Below are 23,295 nucleotides of genomic sequence, written 5' to 3'. Positions count from 1 at the left end.
AATTAAAGAGGATGTACCATTTCGAGGGACGTATCGCACGCCGCGATGGATACTATATTTCGAGGGACGTGTCACATGCCACGATGGATACTATATATCGAGGGACGTATTGCGCGCCCCGATGGATACTATTATCAAGGGACGTGTCGCGCGCCGCGATAGATGCATGGGCAGATATGTCCCCCATGGGTCCCAGACTGAGAGACAATAGGTGTGTATCAATAGGTCAGACATGCATCATTATACTTGACATTGCATTTCATTGCATTGACATCTTTATCATTGGTGAACTTGATCTTGTGTGTTGTTGATCTTGTGAGTGCCTTTCTGTGGAACTTATGATTGATGAATATTGAGCTTGTTGTTGAGAATATGATATTGTTAAGAGTGTTGTTGCTGAGCTGTGTGCTTTGTAAATTGTGAACTGTTAGGTTGAGCTGATTTTATGCAGGTTGTAGTAGTGGAGGTTCGGTTGGGGTGTAAGGAGACCCATATTCTACTCCCTTAGCTTGTGTTTTAGAAGTTTACTTGCTGAGTACAGTGTGGTTTGGCACTCACCCCTTGCTTCTACATTTTTGTAGGTTACTAGCCCGAACCTTCGTGATACTCTCTATTCTCTTATTTTCCGAGGCTTCCTGTGGAGATTTGTGAGGTAGTTATTTGTCATCTAAGAGGACCTTCTTACTCCTATTTATGATCTTGTTCTATTTTAGAGACAACAGACTTATGTTTTCTTTCGATTCAATTGTAATACTTTAGAGGCTTGTGCACGTGACCAGGTTTTGGGGTTATTTTTAAGTTGATTATAAATTTTCGCATTTTATCGTAATTATTGAGTTTTAGGCTGACTTGCCTTGGTGGGATAACACGAGTGCCATCACGTCCAATTTTGGGTCGTGACACTTCAAGATTCATAAAGCGTTTAAGGTATGTAAGATTATTAAAGTGGGGAACTTTGATCTTGCTCACACTCTACTTCTACAATATATATTTTTAAGATCAAATCTATGGATTTTACCCAAGATTCTATGATTTTAAATTCCTTTATCTCCTATCATTGATTCTTGATCATCAAAATGATGGTACTTCATGTCATTAATGATTATTGATTCATGATATATGCTTATTATACCATTTGGACCACTTTCTAATCAAAGTTACTTAAAAACTTTATCGTAGTATTTCATATGTATTAGTTTCACAAATAAAATATGTCCAAGATTTTAAAGGAGTATTTAAAGAAAGTATTATTATCTTTAATTTCAAGTGCACTATTTTAGAAGAGTTTCAAGAAAGTATATTTTACTTCAATTACATTATTTTCAAGAAGTATTTCAAGAAAATATTATTATCTTTAATTTAAAGTGCATTATTTTAGAAGAGTTTCAAGAAGGTATATTTTACTTCAATTGCATTATTTTCAAGAAGTATTTCAAGAGAGTATGAATATCTTTAATTTCAAGTGCATTATTTTAGAAGAGTTTCAAGAAAATATATTTTGCTTCAAGTGCATTATTTTAAATAAGTATTATTTTATGTAATTTCAAGTGCATTACTTTATTGAAGAGTTCAATAAAACTATATTTAGTTTCAAGTTCAATGATTCTATCAAAAAATTCATTCAAGTTTCAGAAGTGGGTTTCCCTTCATCCATTGAGTTCCAAAGAAACCCCAATTTCTTCAAGTTATGATTTCTCTAAAACCAGAGTTTTTATGATCTTCATGGGTTCTATTAAAATTCAATTTCTTCTTCATTATTAATCTTTAATTGCATGATTTTGGTTATAATTCCATTTTCAATTATACTTTCATGAATATATAGCATGCAAGCATTTTATGGCTCAAAATTGTGCTTTTTAGACTGTATTTATCAAATTATCAGATTTTTTTGAAATTATGATGTTTTCAAATAAAGTATCTCTCAGTATATTTTTAGATATAATAATTTAGATGCTTTGAGATAAGTGTCTTTATGAATATGTTATGAAATCGTGATTTTGAAAGGATTTATTCTACGATATGAAGCTATGATTGGGTTGGTAGTACAAGACTCTTACCTTCCCAAATATTATGATATTATTATGCTTATTTCTATTACTTAACACCGAGAGAAATTTGGAATGGAGGCCCTACTGCTAGCTCGTAGAGATTTGGTCTTTAGAAGCAATTCATTTGTCCCTAACTACGTGCCCCGTAGGATTTGTCTTAGAAAAACATAGATAGTGGATTTACCTAAACTAATATGTATGGTCCTTACCTTGGAAAGTAGGAAAATCTCTTTTCGGTGCGGTAAAGACACCGAATTCCATGTTATAGCTCACATGATCTATGTCGATTAATGGTAAATATCCCACGAAAGAACTATGTTTTCTTCAAAGGTTTTTATGAATTCCTCAAAGACTATGATTTAAGCTTATGTTATGATTTTAAAAATAATGCTTTGACTTTACATTCAGTTATTTTAGTTTCAGTATCTATCAGCTAAGAATCGCCAAAGCCACTCGGCGATTCGCCGATTGGCACTTCAGCTCACCTAAAGTTCCAGCCTGCCAGCCTTGGTGAGAAGCCAACTTGGCGATGGACTTGGACATTCGGCGAACCGCCAAACGGATCGGCGACACAAACTTGGATCGCCTAAAGTTACAGGGTCTGAAGGATGAAGAGACAAATAAAATTGGTGATTGAATGGAGCCATTGGTGCATCGCCAACTTGGTCGGCGATGCTCGACTAACTCCGTCGAATGACCCTGAATGCCAAAATTGAGATCGTATAAATTAAAATTCAAAATAAGCCCAGTGATATCCTAAGTAATTTTCTCCATTGTTGAACTTGGAACTTTCGTTTTGAACAATACTTTTCTTAGTTTTAGGAGTTTTCTAGTAGATTTTGAGTTGGGTTTTTGATATTGAGCAATTTGGATCATTGTAATGACGTGGATTGCAATACCCAGATTATGGAGAATGTAATTGGTATTGATTTCTTGCTTTTTATGATGTATGGCTAAAACCTCCATTCTTGGGGTATGATTATGTGATCGATTGTCTAATTTAGTTTATGGGTATTAGTAATTACTAATTTAAATGCTATTTTGAAGTGGGTTCAGTTGGTAATTGAGTTTTCACTTATGAATTGTAGTTGCAAATGCAGTTCTGGATTAGCATTCTATGCTTGCTCGAGAGAGAGGTTTTAGAATTAAAATTATCGATTGATGATTGTATTGATTGGGTTGTTGTGGGTTTAGCTCGAGAGAGTGAATCTTAATTCGATCCTACCTATCTAGCTCGAGAGAGTAGATAAATTAAGGTTTTGAGTTGTTTATAGTTGATTCTTGTTGAGGTTTGAGAGAACTCACTTAATTCGTGATAGTTGATCAAGGATGGCTATTACATCTAAAGCTTAGCCTACCTACTAAGATTCAACAAACTTTGGTAATTAATAATCACCCGTATAGCGAAATTGACAATTAATCGATCACATCCCCAAGCATCCCTTATCTACTTGATTACTCCCCTATTTTCTATAGCTGTTAAACAAACCTTAACCCCCCCCCCATTTGACATTTGTTGTTAACCCCTTAGATTTAATTGAATGATCTCGATAATTTCTATTCCTACAATCGATTAGAACATGCTCTTCACTTCGTAACTGAATTCTAACTTGTATCACTCCATGTGGGATCGACCCAACTCTTTCTTGGGTTTATACTAGATTGTGATCGCCTACACCTAGTATTGGATGAGGTGTAGTTGAGTGTTATCACAATAAACGAACAACTATGCTGGTGAATGGTGATGCATATGAATGTATAGTGAGCAACGAGACCATCAGTAACCATCCAACCCTCTAACCAGAGGTAATCGCCTCGAATCGTAAAGCATCAACCTCAAACTGGGAATAATGGCCTCGAACCATCAATATCAGCCTCGGTTTGGAGATAACGGCCTTGAACCATGAGCATCAGCCTCAAACTGGAAGTAACGACCTCGAACCGTGTGCATCAGCCTCAACCAGAAGTAATGGCCTCGAACCGTGAGTAACCAATAATGGGACCTACTACCCAACCAATAAACTCCCAAGGGCGCCAGCAAGACCAAAAGCATGTAAGAAAGAGCGTCGATGCATCGACTAGTCAAGTAAAGAATGAGCACATCACAGATGTCTCTAGTATCTCAAGTAGAAAAAGAAGCACATCCCCAATGCCTCGTAATCTCAAAAATCAGTAAGTTAAGTGATTCAGGTGGTACGACTCTTATTAAAACAAGTTTAGAATAAAAACCGAGTAAAAATATATCTCATCATAAATGATAAATATGTCAATGCATGATCGGGATCGTACCACAAAATCCGTGAGAATCATCAAACAATGCAATGCATGTCATCACATGCATTCAAACAAGGCACTCAAAATCAAATAATTATACCGCCAATGAAATCACGCTACCAAAGCAAACAGTACTAACCTGGGATCCAATATGTCCTCACATAAAGACTAGGGCCCAACAGTACAATCATAAGGTCAATAAGGATACAACATGCTCACCACTAATCAACAAGCAAAGGTATCAAGAAGAGATTTCAAATGAATAGAAGGGGGAGCAAACTCAAGGGACAATGCCCTACCCCAATCACACTGTTCTAGTCCCAGATTTAGCACAACTAGGACCAACTCATGGCTTCGACGAGCCACTAAGGTCACAAGCATCAACGCAAGGAGAACCACCCAAAACAAGCCCTAAAGGGAGCAAATCATAACTACGAGGCGGTAAAACACAACCTAAAACATCTAATGTACAGCCTAGTCTAAGGCCACCACGAATAAATCCTAACAAGGATAAGAAAGATCATCTATACCACAAGTGAAGCCACAACCTAAACTAAGGATCCAAACACCCACAATAATAAGCCCAAGGCTCCTACGGAATCAAGAAAGGATGGAATAACAAGAGGAAAGCTAAATACCCGGCAAATACCATCCAAAATTACAAGAAATCTAATACTAGGTCTTATCTAAGAAGCTCAATCAAGAAAGTAGACTGAAGCCTACCTCAAAGCCAAACATGAGCACTTTGAATCTACCACACATGAGCTATCCGCTTTCGAAATTCCCCCAAACACCATCATGCTATCAAATTATTGATCACAGCGTCAATATAGACGCTTAGGAAACTCACTTTTGGGAAATCATTTTGCACGTAATTGTGTTGAAGTTCCATTAGACACTAGTTTGAAAGTTTATTTATATTGGTCATCACAAGCAGAACATAGTTTATGAAGGATAAAACATTTTTTGCAATAATTGTGGTGTTCTAGATCATAACATCATCAACTACTAGAGTTCAAAAGCCAAAAAATGCAACACGGATTGGATGGATCTGGAAAAAGACACTAATAAACCGCACGAGGAGAGACAGAACACCGAGGTACACTATAATAACATAGAGGAAAACTGGAAAACAATTGACTACTTCAGACGATCCAAACAGAACAAACGACCGAGAAACACGAATGAAATTGGTATTAATGTTAATTTATTTGAAGCATCTACAGGTAAATTCCTTGATTCCCAAGTTTTTAAATATATAAAAAGTTCCAACATAATCGAGTCCATGGATCTTCGTAACCATAATCATAAGGGTCACATAAATGTTATTAATCCAAGTAGTTGTTCCCAGAGCCAAATCCGGGAGATACACCCTCAGTCTCAAAAAACAAATAGATATGCAACCTCCGGTGACTCGATCCCAAGGTCAGGTACATGAAGTGCAAAAGAGTAGACCCTCTTACGTTAGGTCAAATGACAACACTAAGGCTGATATAAGTAAACTAATCAAGGAACTAAATTATTAAAAATACTGATAATAACTCCCAAGTTGAGTGCTCCACAAGAACAGAGATTTTAGCAAAAACCCCATGTACGGTGCCCTACCATACTATAACGCCCCCTAAGTTGGTCCCTAAAATACCTACAATTGCATACTCTACCCACATAGAGGGAATGATAACCGACTCTTCGATCTCAGGAGAAAGTACAAAAGCCATAATGCAGCCAATCTTTAATAAACATATGGACACTACCTACGCCCCTAATACTTATAGTTGACTCACCTACATAACACTTCAAATAGTAACACACCTAATATTAATTTATGTGGTGAGAAGAAAATGTCCCTACATCCTAGTGGCCCCCTAAAGAATCTAGATGACCTTCCAATTATAGAAACCCCTTTTTATTGATAAAATCCTACTAAGCTTGAATATACCTAGTACCACTTTAACCAATAAATCACTCTAAGATAGTCAATATTCCCATAAGTATAATTACTAATGGCCTCCCTCCTTTAAGCCATAATGCCTCATCTTCCAATCTTGTCTCAACAAAGGAGATCCCCTTTGAATAGGAACACTCCCCCCTACACTGCTCGTCCCTCCCACAGTCAGACTCCAGTAAACCAAATGAACTCTCCAGCCCCCTTCCGAGCTCCCTTTCCTCTCCTCCAAACTTTCTCAGTAACTATAGGAGGGAACACCTTTTACGCCACTCAGGCTCCCCCTCAGAATGTGATCCCACATTCTTGGGTGGAAATGGGCTTACAGATCATGCCAAGTCCTTCTCGGCGACTTTGGAGGGTTGAGTTGTCATAGTGGTCCAAAACACGACCTCTATATCTCAGGTAGTCTTGGAGGGAATGAGGCTAGCAATGGAAGCCTACAATACCCATCTTTGGATGACCTCTATTCTTCAATCTCACCTATCTCTATTGTTTCCCATATTCTCTTTTATTATGTCCCTACTTGGGAGATGTCGTTACACAACCCATTGATCTAGGTAACAAACTTAGACCATGTCATATTCCCTCCCTTCTTTTTTCCTCAACAGATCCCAGAAGTAGTGATAACTCCCTGGAACAACCTCATGATAGCTCTCAAGGTACCTCCAGCCAACCCACCTATCATCCATGTCAGTACAATAGAGATGACACCTCTGACAACTCCAAACCATGTGGCTTCATCATTCCAGGTACCATCAAACCCCGTCCTTCCCCTCCCCTGAAGAACTTAGTGCAAATCGTAGAAGTGAATCAAAGCATAGGGGAGTTAGAGGAGGCCCCAGTACTCATGTGAGAAACAAGAACATAATCATGATTCCAAAGGATATTAAAGTAATGTTATTCAAAGCGAGATTTGTAAAAAAAATATACACTCATCTGCCCTCTGAACCTACAAAAAAGTTTGCTAGATATAAGAACTCCATAAAACCCGGAGCTAGGGAGCTTTATAGTAATAATGAACCCAATGATAAGGGCTGGGAACCAACTGAACCCAGTACAAATGTCAGAATTGAACCCCTCCAACCTCAACAACTCAATGAACTTCATAATATAGAATTGTAGAGGAGGAAACGAGCCAGAATTTAGGAGAAACGTTAGGTCTCTTATGGATTGGAACAAACCACCCCGTATTTCTCTAATAGAAACTAAAATGGAAAACCATCAGGAACTAGTAGACGACTTCCCTTTCAATAGGATGATCCAAGTCCTAGCAGTACGCAATTCCGGTGGAATGGTGGTCCTTTGGGATGACACTAGATGACATTGCTACAACTGGACAGGGAATACATGCAATGGTCAAGGTATATTCAACTAACGAGTCATGGCTTCTTAGTTGAATTTATCCTAGTACTTACAGAAACTCATGTAAAATACTATGGGATAACCTTAGGAAAATAAAAGACAACTACGATAATAAATGGATAGCAGGAGAAGATTTGAACAAACTTTTGTCTAGACCTGAAAAAATAGAAGACCTATTAATAAGCCTCGTACAAGCGACTTTTGGGACGTAGTCAATTATTGCAAGCTAATAGACATGGGGTTTAAGGGTGGAAAATATACCTGGCTAAATAAACTTTTTAAGAACAAATCTCATCTAATCCTTGAAAGATTAGATCATATTTTGGCTAACGAAAAATGGATACACTGTTTCCAAACGCCTGAGTCATCGCCTACCCCAAACACACTTTGATCATTGTCCCCTCCTTTTATCCTTAACACAGGCTAGGTCTGCTAAGCGTAATAAGCTATTCCTCTTTGAAACAATGTGAACTTCACACCCAGATCTAAAAGATATTATCATAAAAAGTTGAGACAAAAAAGAAGTTATATCAGGAGCTATCTCCGACTTTGAAAACGATGTTTCAATATAGAATAATACTAAATTTGGAAACATCTTCCTCAAAAAAAAAAACGGTTAAAGGTTAGAAGGAATACAAAGACCCCTAACTATATTACCAGCTCTTTCCTTCATGAATTAGAAGCCACCCTTATACTGGAATATAATCATATCTTAAAACTCGAGGAAGATTTTTGAAAATTAAAATCTAGGTAAAATGGCTTAACGATGGAGACTCTAATATAAGGTTCTTCCATACAACAACCTTAAACAGACAATGCAGAAACCACATAATTCATCTACAAAATGAGAGTGGTCAGTGGTTATACGACTATGATGGCATTAAAAACCAAGTCTATCGTTACTTCTCCAATTTATTCAAAGCATCTCAAGAAGCTAATCCTTTTGCCTCATCCTTAGAACCCCACCAACACTCCCTGGATAGGGAGTGATCTCCTATCAATCCAACCCTTTGTGTTATTGCAGGGCATTAATGCGCAAGCTGGGGAACCCCAGTCCAATAAATGTTCAGAGAAGAGAACCAAGTGGCAGATGCTTTAGCTAAAGGGGGATCTAAGCTAACGGATGCTAACTCTTTTGCTTTTTGGAGAGTTCCGCCATTGTTTGTTTCAACAACGTTAGAGGCAGACAAAGTAAGAACTTCCTTTATTTAGACGTACGTGCAATACTTGCAGATGATTCGTAACTTATATTATGTCGATCCCTCTGGCCCCTCAAACAGTTTTAGCAGAAACAATGCTCTGCCACTTATTTGTATTGATCCATAAGTATCTCCTTTATTACCAAAAAAAAATACAGTACATGAACATGACATTAGCGAATTTGTGAAAGCATGTGTGACCTATTTGGGCATTATCCATTGAATGTGACTTATAAAAAGTAGTTGAACTCAACCAATTACCAGCACAATGGTGCAATCGAGATCAGAGGAAATAATATTGGTTTTGCGGTCAGCACAGTTGAAAAATAAAGTTCCTAGAACAAGCAAAGTGGGAAATATCAAGTCCCTAGAACAAACAAAGTAATACAAGTAGCCTATGACGGCAAGCTGTTGACGGGGAATTGTGTGCTTATTCCCTTTTATTAGATAGTAACTAAACTAAAGTAGTTCGGAGATTTTCAGGCGGTTTGTTACTAAATGTGCTCAACCGTAAACTGATCCTGAAATGCTAAAACCAAACCAGATAACCTAAATTCGACGTTGGACAAACCAAAAAGATAAATCAGTTCAGATTGTGCACAGCCAGCCCCACAGGCAAATGATGCAGAAAACGGAGGATTTCTAACTAGTAAAACTAAATTAATTGCTTATGGACCAAGATATGTGGAACCTCTAATCCCCACTTCGCCCCACCACACCTTAGGTGGAAGGGGCAGACAAATAAGAGGGAAGACATCTCCTTTTCATTTCTTGTGTATCATAGTTTCTGCACAGAGCCAACTCAAAACATATAAAAAAAATCCACAAGCTTACAGTTTATGGTATGTAATCTTACGACAGAGATGCCGTAACAGTTCCTACAAACAAATTGCATTCAAAAGCTTAAACGATGTAGGAGAATGCACAGCTCATTGTTCATCCATATGTCATGGACCTCTTTGATTCTCATCCTAAGTTATTAGGTAACCAAAATCAGTGCAATGGTCTTAAATCATTTCTTCTGAAATTGGCAATTCTCATATAGGAACACCTAATTCAGAAATTTTGACAATCCTTTTGTCAATTGCAGTTCTTTGTTGACGCAGATGTGACGCCATAGAAGCAACCTGAGTGATATACTCAGGTAAGGATGAAAAAATTCAATGCAGATATAAATCAAAAACTAGATAGTAGAAATTGATGAACACGTGCAAATAATATTCATTCACCATACCTCTGCTCTTAGCTTTAATGCCTCTCTACCTGGAATTTCCCGCAGCACATCCATCAAATCTATCAGTTGAGAAACATAAGTTCCATTAAGTTTTTTATTGCACATCAACAAAGCTTTACTTGGGGGGTTTGAAATGAAGTTTCCAGAAAATCCATCCTACTACCTTTAGTAAAGTAGTGTTGTGTTTATTACAAAAAATACAAATGACATAAGGAGTCATTGGTTAAAGGGAAGTTTTCCTTTCATAAAACACAAATGAAACAAGGTATGGCCTGATTTTCCATGTCTGTCAAGTCATTTGATGCAAGGACATGGGTCGAATTAATAAAAGGTAACTTTTCAAAATACAACAATCTAAATCAACATCACTAGGCAGAAAACAAGATACCGAGCAATCAAAAAATCTCCGATTTAAGCAAAACAACAGGTTTATTCACTACTAGCCTGTCCTTACATCTGTTTCCGATAAGGACCTTAATATTTTTTTTCCTTTGTAGTTCTCCAAAACCAGGCACTTCAAGCAATCCGGAAAAAGTGCAAGCTTTATGGAACCAGAATTTGTATAAGCTAAAACTTTCTTCATGTAGCAAAGCAAACCTAGTTTTGTCCAAAAACTCAAGCTTTCTGTTAATTTAGTGGAGATAATTTGGTTGCTAGACCATGGGTCCATTCAAGAGAAAACATAGGTTGCAGACTCGTGTAGCAAACAATGAGAAGCTGTGGGTAATGGAGGATATGAGAAAAAGTACATATTTGTAAAATAATAAGGAAACCAGGGTACACTAACCAGCAGCTTGACCTTCAACCTTGTAGACAGATTTTGCAACACTTTGAATCTGATTCCCAGCAACCCTAAATATCTAAATGATCAAATGCAGAAACTACAGAGATAAGATACAAACAAACATACAGAAACAGCTTACATGAGGTCAGAATGGCCGCGTTTCATATCCTTTTCAGCAAGAGATGCTCTTTCAAGCAACTTTTTACTCTCTTTCTTCATTAAGCCAACAGACAGGCCCAACTCTTTCACATTCTTCTCAGCTTTAATAAACTTGGCCTGAAAAGTTGAAGTATTACCTTAATCAGATTGAAAAAAGATGACATATGCACGAGACTCAATCATGTCAGCTGCTGGGCCAGAACTCCCAATGGAAGTTTAGTACGAGATGCATACAAATTAAGTGAAATTTTAATTTGAATGAACAAGGGAGCAGACTACCTCCTCACTCTGGAGACGGCCCAGTGTTTGACGGTACAGAAATCTTCTCGGCCCTGCACGAAGGGGTCGTTTAGGTTGCACAGAAGAAAGCTTGATATTAGCTACCAAAAAATGTCATTATTTTAGTGAATGCAACTAAGTAATAAGCATCTTTGTAGAAGGAAAAAAACAAAACTTAGCAATACACATGGTTGTCTATGGATCATGAACCTAACACTATTTCAAGGGTAAAGTGCAAACTCATTTAAAGCAACCACGCTTAAATCCTCCAACATTCATCTCCTTAGTGATATGATCCTCAAATGGTTTTAAAAAGAGATAATTTAGTTAAAGAAAATGCGGCTATTGGTTTCTGCAAACATTGCTGTCAGACAAGGCATCAATCTGAAGGAGATCACGTTTGACGTAGTGGGAGATGCTGGAAAATTTTCATGACTTCATCTTTTCTTTGTTTCTGGGAAGGGACCACAATATTATCCCTTTGTACTGTAGTTGCATTACAGAACAATTTGTAATCAATGGGAGTGGCTATAAGAGGTTGTGTCTGGAAACAAGCATAAAAAGGGACATGGCAAACAGCAAAAGATGGACCCCACTAATTGAATTCTCTTTTTAGTGAAGATAACCCAATCCCAAAAACTAACTCATTAAGGGAGAATTGCCCGAGTCCATATTAGAAAACCACCCCTCCATTCCAAACCAATGTGGGTCTCTAACAATCTCCCTCGCCTAGACTGCCAACTAGAGAATGGGCAACATAACATGGGAGTTCAAACAGGAATGGACTTGGCTCTAATACTATGTGAGATATGGTCTTTGGGCCTAATTCAACCCCAAAACCTAGCTCGTGAAGGAAGAATTGCCCAAGTATGAATAAGGAGACTACTTGTCCCAGTTAGTGGTACAAATTGATTGGAGAGACTTCAAAGATATTTTCCTTGAGCCACAAAGGAGGACAATAAACAAGTTTCCTCCAATAAATTAGACGTGATATTTGGTTCTTTAACAAAATCTTACTGCAGAAGTGGCTAGAGTAAAAGTTACGAACTTATAAGAAGATGGAGGAGCAACCCTATTTCCTTACCTTACAAGTGCAGAGTATAGACAAACTTCACAGAGGTGTGGGTCTGCCGGATGAATTCAGCGGAAACATCACTTTAGTAGTTGGGGGTAGGGGCACAATAAGTATCTAGAGACATAGGTGGCTACATGTATTAGTCGGTACACTATGAACAGTGCTTTCTCAACAATCTATTATATCTCGAGCCAAAGTGAATATCAACAGCTCAAGTACACGGTGATCAAGAAAGCCGGCTCTTTGGAGTATGAAGTTCAGAAGAAACTAAAAGAACTGAACGATGGAGGTTCAAAACATGGAATCACTTTACAAGTAATGTAGTGGGGTTTTTTTGCCAGTATATTCCTACAAAGGCCAGTAAGGATTAGGGGGCTAAATATTGGCAGTAACAGGAGAGAGGTGGTAATGTTATCACATAATTTTTATGTGGACGACACCCATATAAAACTATTAAAATAGGAATAAGAACAAGAATAGTTTATACAGTCCTACATTCAATAGGAAATAGGAATAGGTTAGAAAATGATTATAATGTAGTGTCCTAGTTGGAAAATAAGTCTAATGTAGTGTTCGAAAATAGGGTCTCAATGTAATAATGTAGATACACAATACAATAATATTCTTCTTCAATATTTCTCACATAATATAAGAGCTTACACGATCCTAGTAGAGAATCAAAGAGCTTCCACTGTCCGCGGGTGGCTATAACCCATATATGTCGCCATCTGATCAATGATTATGTTAGCGAAATTTCGGGCAATACTATATGCATGAAAAATATTCATGCTAAGGACTTAATTGAGAAGCATTCGGGACACAGAGAGTAGCACCGTGCATCTTTCCGGTGACTACTTTCTCATATCTGATCTGTGCATCACCGTGTCATCTTCCTGGTGACTACTTTCTCATATCCAATTTGCGTAGCACCATGCATCTTTCCGGTGACTGCTTTATCATAACTGATTTGTCTAGCACCTTGCATCTTTTCGGTGACTACTTTTTCATATCTAATTTGTGTAGCAGCATGCATCTCTTCGGTGACTACTTTCTCATATCTGATTTGTGTAGCACCTTGCATCTTTCCAAACAACTTTCTTATATTTGAGTTGTGACGCGTCGTGCGTCTTTCTGATGACTCCTCAGATTTGATTTGCGTAGTTCTGTGCGTTGACTAGCTCCTATGTGACATATGAAGTTTCAATCTTTGTCAATGTTGTGCAAAATCCAACACCACCTCAAGGTCCAACCTCTGGCGACCAAAGCCAAACAAACGTCATTGATCGCAATTCCCTCACATACGGCAAAATCTAGGCTTCCAGCGACTATGTCGATGCATGAGCCTGCCATCCAATTTATCAGGGACTTTCTTGTTCAATATCGACTAGTCTCTTGATTTTGAGCACTTCCCAGCGACCCTTACATTGTTTCTGGTAGATCTGAGCTTTCCCTGTTTCATATTCACTTTTGCCAAAATAGGGTATACCCAAATATTTCTGGCTAGATTATGGTGATACTGTCACTCCCGTGGCTAAAATAGCATATGTCCGCCTTTCTATCTATGGTTGTCATTCGCCATTGGCCTTTTAATCCGTTGGACATTCAGAATGGTTTTCTCCATGATGATCTCAAGGAAGAAGTATATATGGAGCAACCATATGGTTTTGTTGATCAGGGTGAGCCTAGTAGCCTTGAATGTCGATTACGAGGGTCACTCTATGGTCTGAAATAGTCTTCTCTAGCTTGGTTTGGAAAGTTCAACACAGTTTTTCATGACTCATATTGGAGTTGATCACTCCGCGTTTCATCAACATTTTGAATCAAATTCAGTATTTTATGAGAAGACAAAGCACATTGAGTCAATTTTGTGAAGTCAAGTGATCAACTTGCAAATATCTTCGCCAAGCCCCTCATCGGTCCTCGTATTTAATTACGTTTGTGACAAGCTAGGTACATATGGCTTGTATGCACTAGAGGTCTACCTTCTTATGCCTGATAGAGTGGGTTCCTCTAAAATCTCCTTCCCGAAATACTAAACTACACATCTATTCAACAAACCATCATTCTCCGTTCCGAATGAGTCAGAGATAGAGTGTAACCCTTTTTGGAACTAACAGAGGCTTCGCCAGGGTTTTTGGATTGCCATTTACTATCTTTAACAGCTTTAGCATATAGGTAGTTTGGCTTCAGTGATTCTCAGAGGCTCAACGATCTCCAATTGTGGAGAACATTTAATGAAGTTTCCTATCTTAAATGCTATGTCTTTCTAGCCGGCATTCAAAGTTGCTTCAGAAATAATTAACACGAATCTCCCTTCTCCTTAAAGACAAAATACTCATATACCTGCCATGAGCATTATACTTTTAGTACATGAATATTATGTCGTATTGTCCTTAGTTTTTCATCTCCTGACCACATTCTGTTCAGAACTTATGTGGATGTTGTGGAGAGAGAAAAAGGGAGAGCTATACTCTTTCCATTTGTTGAGGACTATACTCTATTATTTTGTATGTCACTAGTACATTGGGTGTTTGCCCACACCATCAATATAATTATTGCTTTTACAAATATCAAAGAATTACTAATCCCAATTCAAAAGTTTTGGTGCTATCATATAGTTTTGAAAGGCATAGGTAATGCAATAAAGCAATAATAACAAGTTAAGAACTAAAATTCAGGAGAAGAAAGCAGAATGGACCAAATCCTGAAAGCAAAAAAAAAACTGAGGGAATGCAAATTAGATCTTTTAAATCGATCTACAGAAAAAAGGAAAGTTCACTAAATCTCAACATCAAAAATAACAAAAAGAAAGTGAAAACAAGATGCAAATGCTAGCTATTTCATACACAGTTGTCTAAAAGCTTAGAAAATCACTAGAAGTTTGTCACTGCATATTGGAGATGGGATCTTAACCGGTCACAGGCTTATATATTCTTTATCTCCTGCTATAATAACTTAATTCAATGTCTGTTGATTTGAGAGCACTTTTTAAGCCTTGTTAATCCTCATTTAACTGAATAGATTAATTTTTTCACATTGAATAACTTAAAACAATACGCATAAGATCACTTCACAGTAATCTCAACATTTTGAATTAATCAATGAGGAAGCCTCAGAAAAACAACGAGGAATAGGAGTCGGTATACAAACGAAATGCCAACTTCTTCTTAGCAATCTAAGACTAATAGAATGTTTGGCCAGCCTATTTTTTCCCAAGAGTGCTTATTTTTTTCTAAAAAGTGCTTATTTTTAAAAGTGAAGTGTTTGGACAAGCTTTTGGGAGAAAATAAGTGCTTATGGGGAATAGCAAAAGCTGTTTTTCAGAAGCTAAAAAAAATTTTTTTTTTTCTCGAAGAGCACTGTTGAGAAAAATACACTTAAAAACACTTCAAAAACATCTTGTTCAAACACTAATTGTTGTTCAAAAGTGTTTTCAAATTTATTGGGCAAACACAAACTAATTCCCACCAAAAGTGCTTTTCAAAGCATATTTCGGAAGTGCTTTTGAAATGAACATTTTTCAAAATAAGCTAATTTTAGAAACTAGGCCAACGTCCAAACAGGCTATAAGTGATACCGAATCAATTGCCAGCACATTATGCATGAAAAAATAAAAATAAGTACATGTAATACCTCGCATGAGGAGGAGGCCAGCAGCAATACCAATTCCCCCAGCAATAGCAGGGTGCTCTCTTGCAGATACCAACTCATCTGAAAGGATAGATTGAAGAGCATTTATAGGAGAAAAATATATCTACCAAGTTAATCTCAAATCAGATTCCTACTGTCAGATTAATTAATAGTCACAATAGTCTCTGTCAAATTCCAAAAGGTAACAATAAAAGGTTAAGAAAGGTAACAATAAAAAGTTAAGGATATCGATGTAGAACTAAAGGAGATGAACATTCACGCATTCATTTTTATTCCCTCAGATAACTGAAGAGTAAATTGAAGTGATAAACGAATGCACCAAGACAGTGCATAAAGTACCGTAGCACAAGTAGAAAAATAGGAACTAGTCAAATTTAAAGTCTAATTAGGCTTACCAAAAGAACAAAGAAAAGTGAAAAGCTCATCATCTCCTTGAACAGCTTTCTCCTGCCCAAGGAAGCATGCAGAACACCTTTATCATGTTCATTGGTAAGGATTCTCCACAAAACATAGACTACAGTTTTTTCCCATTGGACTGACCCCCAATCAGGCAAAGCAGACTTCATCCCAAATTTTTCCTTATAGTTTTATCAATGTTGACTCTCTGACAAGTCAATAAAAATTCCTCAATGAATGATGCATCGTTCACTTGATTTTGAAGAAAGCAGCGCGTGATGAAAGGTCATACACGATCTCAAAGTGGGGGAAAAGGTGATTGACAGACTTCTCTTTGTACATATAGAGCAGGAATTCTCTTATAGTACATGTATAAGAAGTGTGCAAGACTCACAGCATCTATAAACCAACGAGGTTCACTTGTTTTTGAAAATGTGCAACAAAAGCTTGCTGACCAACAAATGATGAGAAGCATTGCAATTATAATGCATAGAAGGCAGACAGCATTCAGTAATCAATTTTAAATCTATCCATTCAGGAAGATATAAGCACAATTGTCCATACTAAACTATAAGAAGGCATGTCCAAGTTACCTTTAATTTTCCTAAAGAAAACCTCTTCATAAGTTCTACACTGGCCTTTAATCTTCGGAATAAAATCCTGCAAAACATTACTTATAGATCAGAATTGGCAATAAAGATAAGATAATATGAAAAGATTTTGATGGAACCCCGAAGAAAACGGACCTTTGATGTTATTCAAACTCAAAAGATAGCTCACAGGGTGAAGGATACCTAACACCATACAAGAAGACAACAACCCATTCCCTCAACAAATGTGGGATCAATGTTGTCTAAGGCTAGCTTAAGGTGCATTTAACCTCTGAAACTAGATAAAAAATTAGGTTATTTTTTCCCCTCGCTTAGGTGGTGCATTGCTTTAGTGCTTGTACCAAGGTAATAAAGACCCATTTAGACATGCACATTATTTCAAATATTCAAAAATTATTTCCAAATTAAGTCTAGTTCACGATTTGGTCAATCATTTCAACTTCAACTTGCAATAGGGTATTTAAAGTTTGAAAATTTGGTTTGGGGAGTATTTCAACTGAAATAATTCCTCGTACTCAGGTGTGGGTGTCCAAATCGGTGCGGATCTAGAGATCGGATCCTTCACGGTCTAAATTTTAAGATTCAGGATACGGATCCAGGTATGGATAGGGGTGCAGAATTAGGCTAAAAATAATTCAAATATCTAAAATAGGGTGATAAAACGTAAAATTTGAGACATGATGTGAAAAACTTGAGTAGAAAATATTGATCAAGAATGTTACCTTTCTCAAAAAAAATATTGATCATGGGAGATAAAAGGAAAAGGAGTGACAGAAATTTTTATTTCATTTTCTTCAAAGTACCCAAAACGGGTCACTCCTTTCCATTGAATATGTCCAGAGTTTCTCCATTGATTTTGGTCGAAGTACCCAAAATTGATTGACCAACAAAAGTACTAAAGGAATGAAAAGAACAAAAAAAGTGTGAAGTTGTTCACAGCGAAGTTGCGCAATTGTGTAGCCTGAAGCTATCGACGCACAATAGAGAAGAAAAGATCAAACCCAGCTACACGACCACACAGTGTGGGGTGCGCCATCAAAACAAGGTGTAATTTTAGAATTTCGCAAGAGACTCAACGCTATAGGAGTTTGGAACTTGTCCCAGAATTAGTTTATCGAGAAAAAGAGCGAGATAAAGGTGAGGATATGAATGAGTAGTTTCTTAGAGGGTATTTGACAAACATGGTATATTGATGAATATGTTAAGATTATAATTTTCGTTTTGATGCTTGAATTAGTTATGGGAGTTGAACTTAATTGCAAGCTTGTTCATTATTTCATTTATATGAAAGAGGAATATTAGTGAATATTGTTAGCATAGTCTTGTGTTGTTTGAATCAATATATCTCTTCTAAGTAAAACAAAAAGCGCTTGTTGAAAATTATTGATTGAATCATCAGGAAAATGGTTTCTTCCTTAAAAATAATCCATAACTATATTCTTGCATATTTGTGTTCATTGGGGTATAATTAGTTTATTCTTAAACTTGAGATTTACTCGAAAGAGAAATTTGAATCTTATGAGTTACCCTAATCAAATATTGAATTCGAGAGAATCGATAGGACGTTAGATATGACACATGAACATGATCAGATCTCGGCTAGCATTATGCACCGGTTTTGCGGTTTTGCCTTATACCCTATATTCTTATATATATTGATATTAAACTTTCTACTTACCAATTATATGTCATTTGCAATTTAGTCGATAATCATGGTTCATAACCACAGTCAGCTCTTATTTTTTAATCACCTGAATAATAGTTAGCAACATTTGACTGAATTACAATTTATACCAATCCCTATGGAGACTATCTTTATACTATACTATATTTGACTAGCAAAGCACTAATTTATAGTGTGTTTGCGCTCGTCAATTATAGACCCAAGACGCTTGAAGCTTCCTCTCCTAGAGATGACTTGTGTATCAATCCTCACTTCCCCATCCGCCTCATGAGATGGAGATAGTCACCTTGCACTCCATGTACTCTATTTTAGTCTTGCTCAGCCCAAAGCCTTTAGACATTAGGGTTTGTCTCCATATCTCCCGTCTATCATTAACTCCACCACATGTCTCTATCGATCAATATTTAATACTATATTGTCTGCAAATAACATACAACATCGTACGTCCTCTTGAATATGTTAGTGTCAATTAATCCATTACCAAGGGTAACAAAACGAGTTGAGTCATTGAGAGTTGATCCCTGGTACAGCCTTATCTCAGGGAAGTGTTTTGAGTCTCCTCCCACTGTCCTACTTGGTCTTGGCCCCATCTTGCATGTCATTACTCACTTTAACATATGCCACATGTACACCTCTAGACTCAAAAAAATCTCCATAAAATCTCTATCAAGACTTTGTCCTATGTCTTTCTAGGTCGATGACCACCATAAGTCTCTTTATGTAACACTATGGTTATATTATGAGTGGCTCAACTGAGATCACTAATTATTTCCAATAAATTTATCTTGCTAGTCAAGTCATTCTTCTTGGCAAGTTAAGAGTATTGGAAGCAAGTTGTTCACGATTGAGTAATAGAATTGCTTTGGCCAGACTCAAGATTGCTTCCCGGAGCCTAAATTATAAGGAGGTGATCTTCACAGAAAGGATAATCTATTTCTTGTTAGCCTAATTGCCTCTCTTTTTTACTTCCCAACTTTAAAGATTTTAGGGTCATTTATGTCATGGGTTGTGGAAAGATGTAGTCACAGCTGAACATGGTTTGTATAATCATTGGTAACTACGCTGACAAGATGCCCTCATGGAACTGGGTCTTGGAAATACAATTAACCTATGGGTGAGTTTGTCCCCAATATTTACTTCAAAGTAGGGAATGAATCTAGCATAAAGTTCTAGAAGGACAAGTAGCTGGTCAGCATCCTGAAAAATGAGTTTCCCCACCTCTTTTTGCTAGCAAGAAATCATGATTCATCAAGTGCTCAAACAGAGATGGGAATGCATGGAATCTACAACTGAGAAGGAACATGCATGATTGAGAGATGGGAAGTTTGATTGAGCTACTTATAAGACTAAAAAGTTTGAACCCCCAGGAGAGGGACACTATAGCTTGGAACAATTCGGATGGCATGGTAAACATAATTAAGGCAGGATATGCTCACCACATTTCAAAAAATTTGACTCTTGGCAATGGAAGTTAATTGGAGAACCAAGTTACCCACTAAAGTCATCGGCTTTTACTGGACAGCTTTGCATGTAGCATGCTTGACCCTGGAAATCTCAAAAAAAGAAGCATACAATTCGCAATAGGATGCTACATGTGCAAGCCTAATGCCGGAAGTGTCAACCACCTGCTCCTCCACTTTGTAGTAGCTTCAGGGTTATGGAATATGTTCTTCTCAATTTTTGGTATGTGTTAGATCATGACATCCAACATTAAAGAGGCCTGTAGGAGCTGGAGATACAAAGTTGATAAGGCCATCAAGAACATTTGGCTGATGGTCCCTTGATGTGGATGCGAGGAAGTCAATTAATTTAAGTATTTAATTATATTCTTAAGTAGATTTATTTATTATTTATTTATAATTTAAGTAACTTTATTTATTATTCTAGAATGGGGTTTATGTTTCATAGTTTTATAAGGATTAGGTTAAGCTATAGTTATTAGTTTGAAATAGGATTTAGGTCTCCTACTTTCATAAGAAGTAGACTTCCTACTGATGTAATAAAGCTCCTATTTAAAGGGGATTTAAATGAATAAATCAGTAAATCATATTTCAGCTAAAAGCAAGAGATCAGAGTTCTCTCTTCCATTGAACTCTAAGGTTTCAGTCTCCCTTTGAAGAGCTGAAGAGATAGGAGTTGTCTCTGTGAATGAACTCTAAGATTTCAGCCTCCCTTTATATATCTCCGTGTGAATTGATCCTTCCCTAAAGATTCATAACATCCCTAGAGCTATTTTTTGTTGCATTTAGTCAGAGATAGGAATAGAAGATGTTTTGATGGAATCCCAACTTCATGTCACTCTCTGAAAGAAAAATGTTTAACCCAACACTTTTAACCATTTTTGGATTTTGTCAGTTCACTAGTCATAGCGTAGTTTTAGTTTCCAAAACTGACAATATCGTTCTATTTGTTTAGTTCATCTGTGTAAATATTTGCACCCGCTTGATGTCATTAATGAAATTATTACTTCATCAAAAACAAAAACAAAAAGATTTGGGGGTCATAATGGCTTTGGGTATCAGCTCATTGTCACATGTTGTTGGTTGAAGAAGTTAAACCGACTTTAAGATAAAGAAAGAGGAGATAAACTTAGCTGGCAACTCGATGTTGAAAAGCTCAAGAGATAACATCATGTTCTTCTCCACTCAGGTAATAAGGAGTTTTTGGCTTTTCTACAAAAGCTGTCAAAACTTGTCTCTTTTAATCATCAATATTACATTTTTTCATCGTTATCATCAACATTATATTTTTTCTTATGGTAAATTGCACATGTTTTCTAATTTGAGAAGTGCAAGTGTCAAATATCTAATCAGCCTCTCATGAATTATTTGTTCCCTTTTATATTTAGCCAACTTAATGCTGGTGGTTCAACAGAGTGCCCAAAGGATTATTTGTTCCATTTCTACTGCATATCTCCAGTGGAACTTTTTCATAGCAATTCAGCCCGCCCGACAAATGGTCTCACAAGAAGATGGTAACCCTTTGAACTTCTTTGAGGAAAGGCCGTGGCACGAGGGTAGAACTGCTCTTTGGTGACCTATAGGTCATGTGTTCAAGATGCAAAACCGCCTCTTTGCATAAATGCAAAGAGAAGGATATGTATTATAAACCCCCACTCCCCCATACCACCATATTAGCACTTCAGGCATGAGGAAAGTTAGTTTTATTCCTTCAAACTACAGTAACAGAACTGTAATTAAGTTAAGGTCCTTGCGAAGCCTTCAAATTAAACTATTAATCTTCTACCTGATCAGTTTTCTACATTTAGTTTCTTTTTAGAGCAACAACTACGAGAGGAAACTAGAAATTTGAGGTGCAGATTGCATACCTAACAAGTGCTCTCACCAAAAAAAAAAAAAAATGCAAATAATTATTTATCGACAATTTAGCAATCATCATACATACCTGTAAGGCTTCAAAATCTAATTACTAACTTTCACAACCTTGAAGACACATACACTGAAATCATGGTTCTACCCTAGTAAATCCTTTTTCTCTGATACTTACAGGACAAAACAGAGAAAAACAAATAGATGGGGTTTCAATAATAATCATATAGTAGAATGAGTGCTACAAATGGGAGGGTAATACAAATTAAAAGAACCTGAAGAGTGCGAAGGTGAGTGGAGGATGTATTTTGTATGGAACGGGCAGAGCGAATGGCGGAGTCGGTAGACGCTTGGACAGTGCGAGGCAGATCCTCTGAGATGTAAGAGTGCCATGCTTTGTTTTTGGATGAATCCCTTTCTTCTTCCATCTTCTCCACCTCTTGTGTCAACAAAAACAAAATTATGAATTACTGGAGCTTTTCCCCAAAATACAAAGCCCTTTTTGGTCAAACTTAAAACATGCTTGGGAGCTCCATTTTCTTTTTCAATTTTCTTTATAGGAAAATTAAACTCATATTTATTTACACAAAAAAAAAAACTAGTTTCACTTGCACGTGTGTGTAGTATCATCTCGTATATAATATTACTAAATTAAAATATTTAGTAAATATTTACAATTGAAAGAACATAGGATTATACATAATTCTATTTCATCCAGAAAAAAAGAACAGAGAAAGCGGGAGTATATTAGTGTAAGAAGAAATGTCATGCAATAAGCGTACCTCCTCAAAATAAAAGACTTTTTTGAAAGGATGTTGCACTATAATTATCCTACAAAGAGATATTTGTTGGGAAAACAAATTCATTTGGTTGAGAAATTTATAAGAGTGGAGAATGTTCAAAGGGCAAGAAGAATATTTGGAGAAAGAATCAATCTATTTATGAAATTTATATCAAATGAAGAGAAGAATAAGAAATAATTATTTGAAGAAAAAATTAATATATTTATGGAATTCATATCAAATTAGGAGTAGAATAAGAGAAAATGTAATTTCTGATTTGAAAAGAGCCAAAATTAATGCTGACATTATTTCTTTCAACTTAATTGTTCTATTAATTTCTTTCTTTTTTTATTTTTTTCTTAAAAGTATTTTCTATTTTATTTTTTCTTTTATGCATCTTTATTTAAAATATATATATTAATTCATGAACATTGATGTGAAGCCAAAATATATAATTTTTAATTATTATTTGCCTCACAT

The 23,295-nt window shown here is 36.6% G+C and overlaps 1 protein-coding gene across 4 annotated transcripts in view; it reads right to left on the bottom strand.

Annotated features, from left to right (window-relative positions):
• Nucleotides 1–22,545, bottom strand: part of LOC125834475 (RGS1-HXK1-interacting protein 1) — a 96,316-nt gene extending 73,771 nt beyond the window's left edge. For 2 of the 4 annotated variants that reach the window (XM_049513621.1, XM_049513620.1), the window contains exons 1-8: nucleotides 22,309–22,502; nucleotides 17,003–17,069; nucleotides 15,996–16,073; nucleotides 11,288–11,340; nucleotides 10,989–11,125; nucleotides 10,853–10,917; nucleotides 10,066–10,124; nucleotides 9,845–9,958 (exon numbers count right to left, since the gene is read on the bottom strand). In XM_049513621.1, the coding sequence (XP_049369578.1) occupies nucleotides 9,869–9,958; nucleotides 10,066–10,124; nucleotides 10,853–10,917; nucleotides 10,989–11,125; nucleotides 11,288–11,340; nucleotides 15,996–16,073; nucleotides 17,003–17,069; nucleotides 22,309–22,461 (702 nt within the window). In that variant the 5' untranslated portion in view covers nucleotides 22,462–22,502 and the 3' untranslated portion in view covers nucleotides 9,845–9,868. Of the gene's footprint in view, nucleotides 1–9,514; nucleotides 9,959–10,065; nucleotides 10,125–10,852; nucleotides 10,918–10,988; nucleotides 11,126–11,287; nucleotides 11,341–15,995; nucleotides 16,074–17,002; nucleotides 17,070–22,308 lie in introns of those variants that run through there. The other 2 variants (XM_049513619.1, XM_049513618.1) reach the window with 2 other exon arrangements.
• Between the last annotated feature and the right edge of the window lie 750 nt (nucleotides 22,546–23,295).

The sequence above is a fragment of the Solanum verrucosum genome, unplaced genomic scaffold (genome assembly GCF_900185275.1).
Source record: "Solanum verrucosum unplaced genomic scaffold, falcon-dt-bn FXZP01000223.1, whole genome shotgun sequence".
Taxonomy (NCBI): domain Eukaryota; kingdom Viridiplantae; phylum Streptophyta; class Magnoliopsida; order Solanales; family Solanaceae; genus Solanum; species Solanum verrucosum.
Note: the sequence above shows the minus strand (reverse complement) of the source record. Positions and strands in the feature narration are given on the sequence as shown.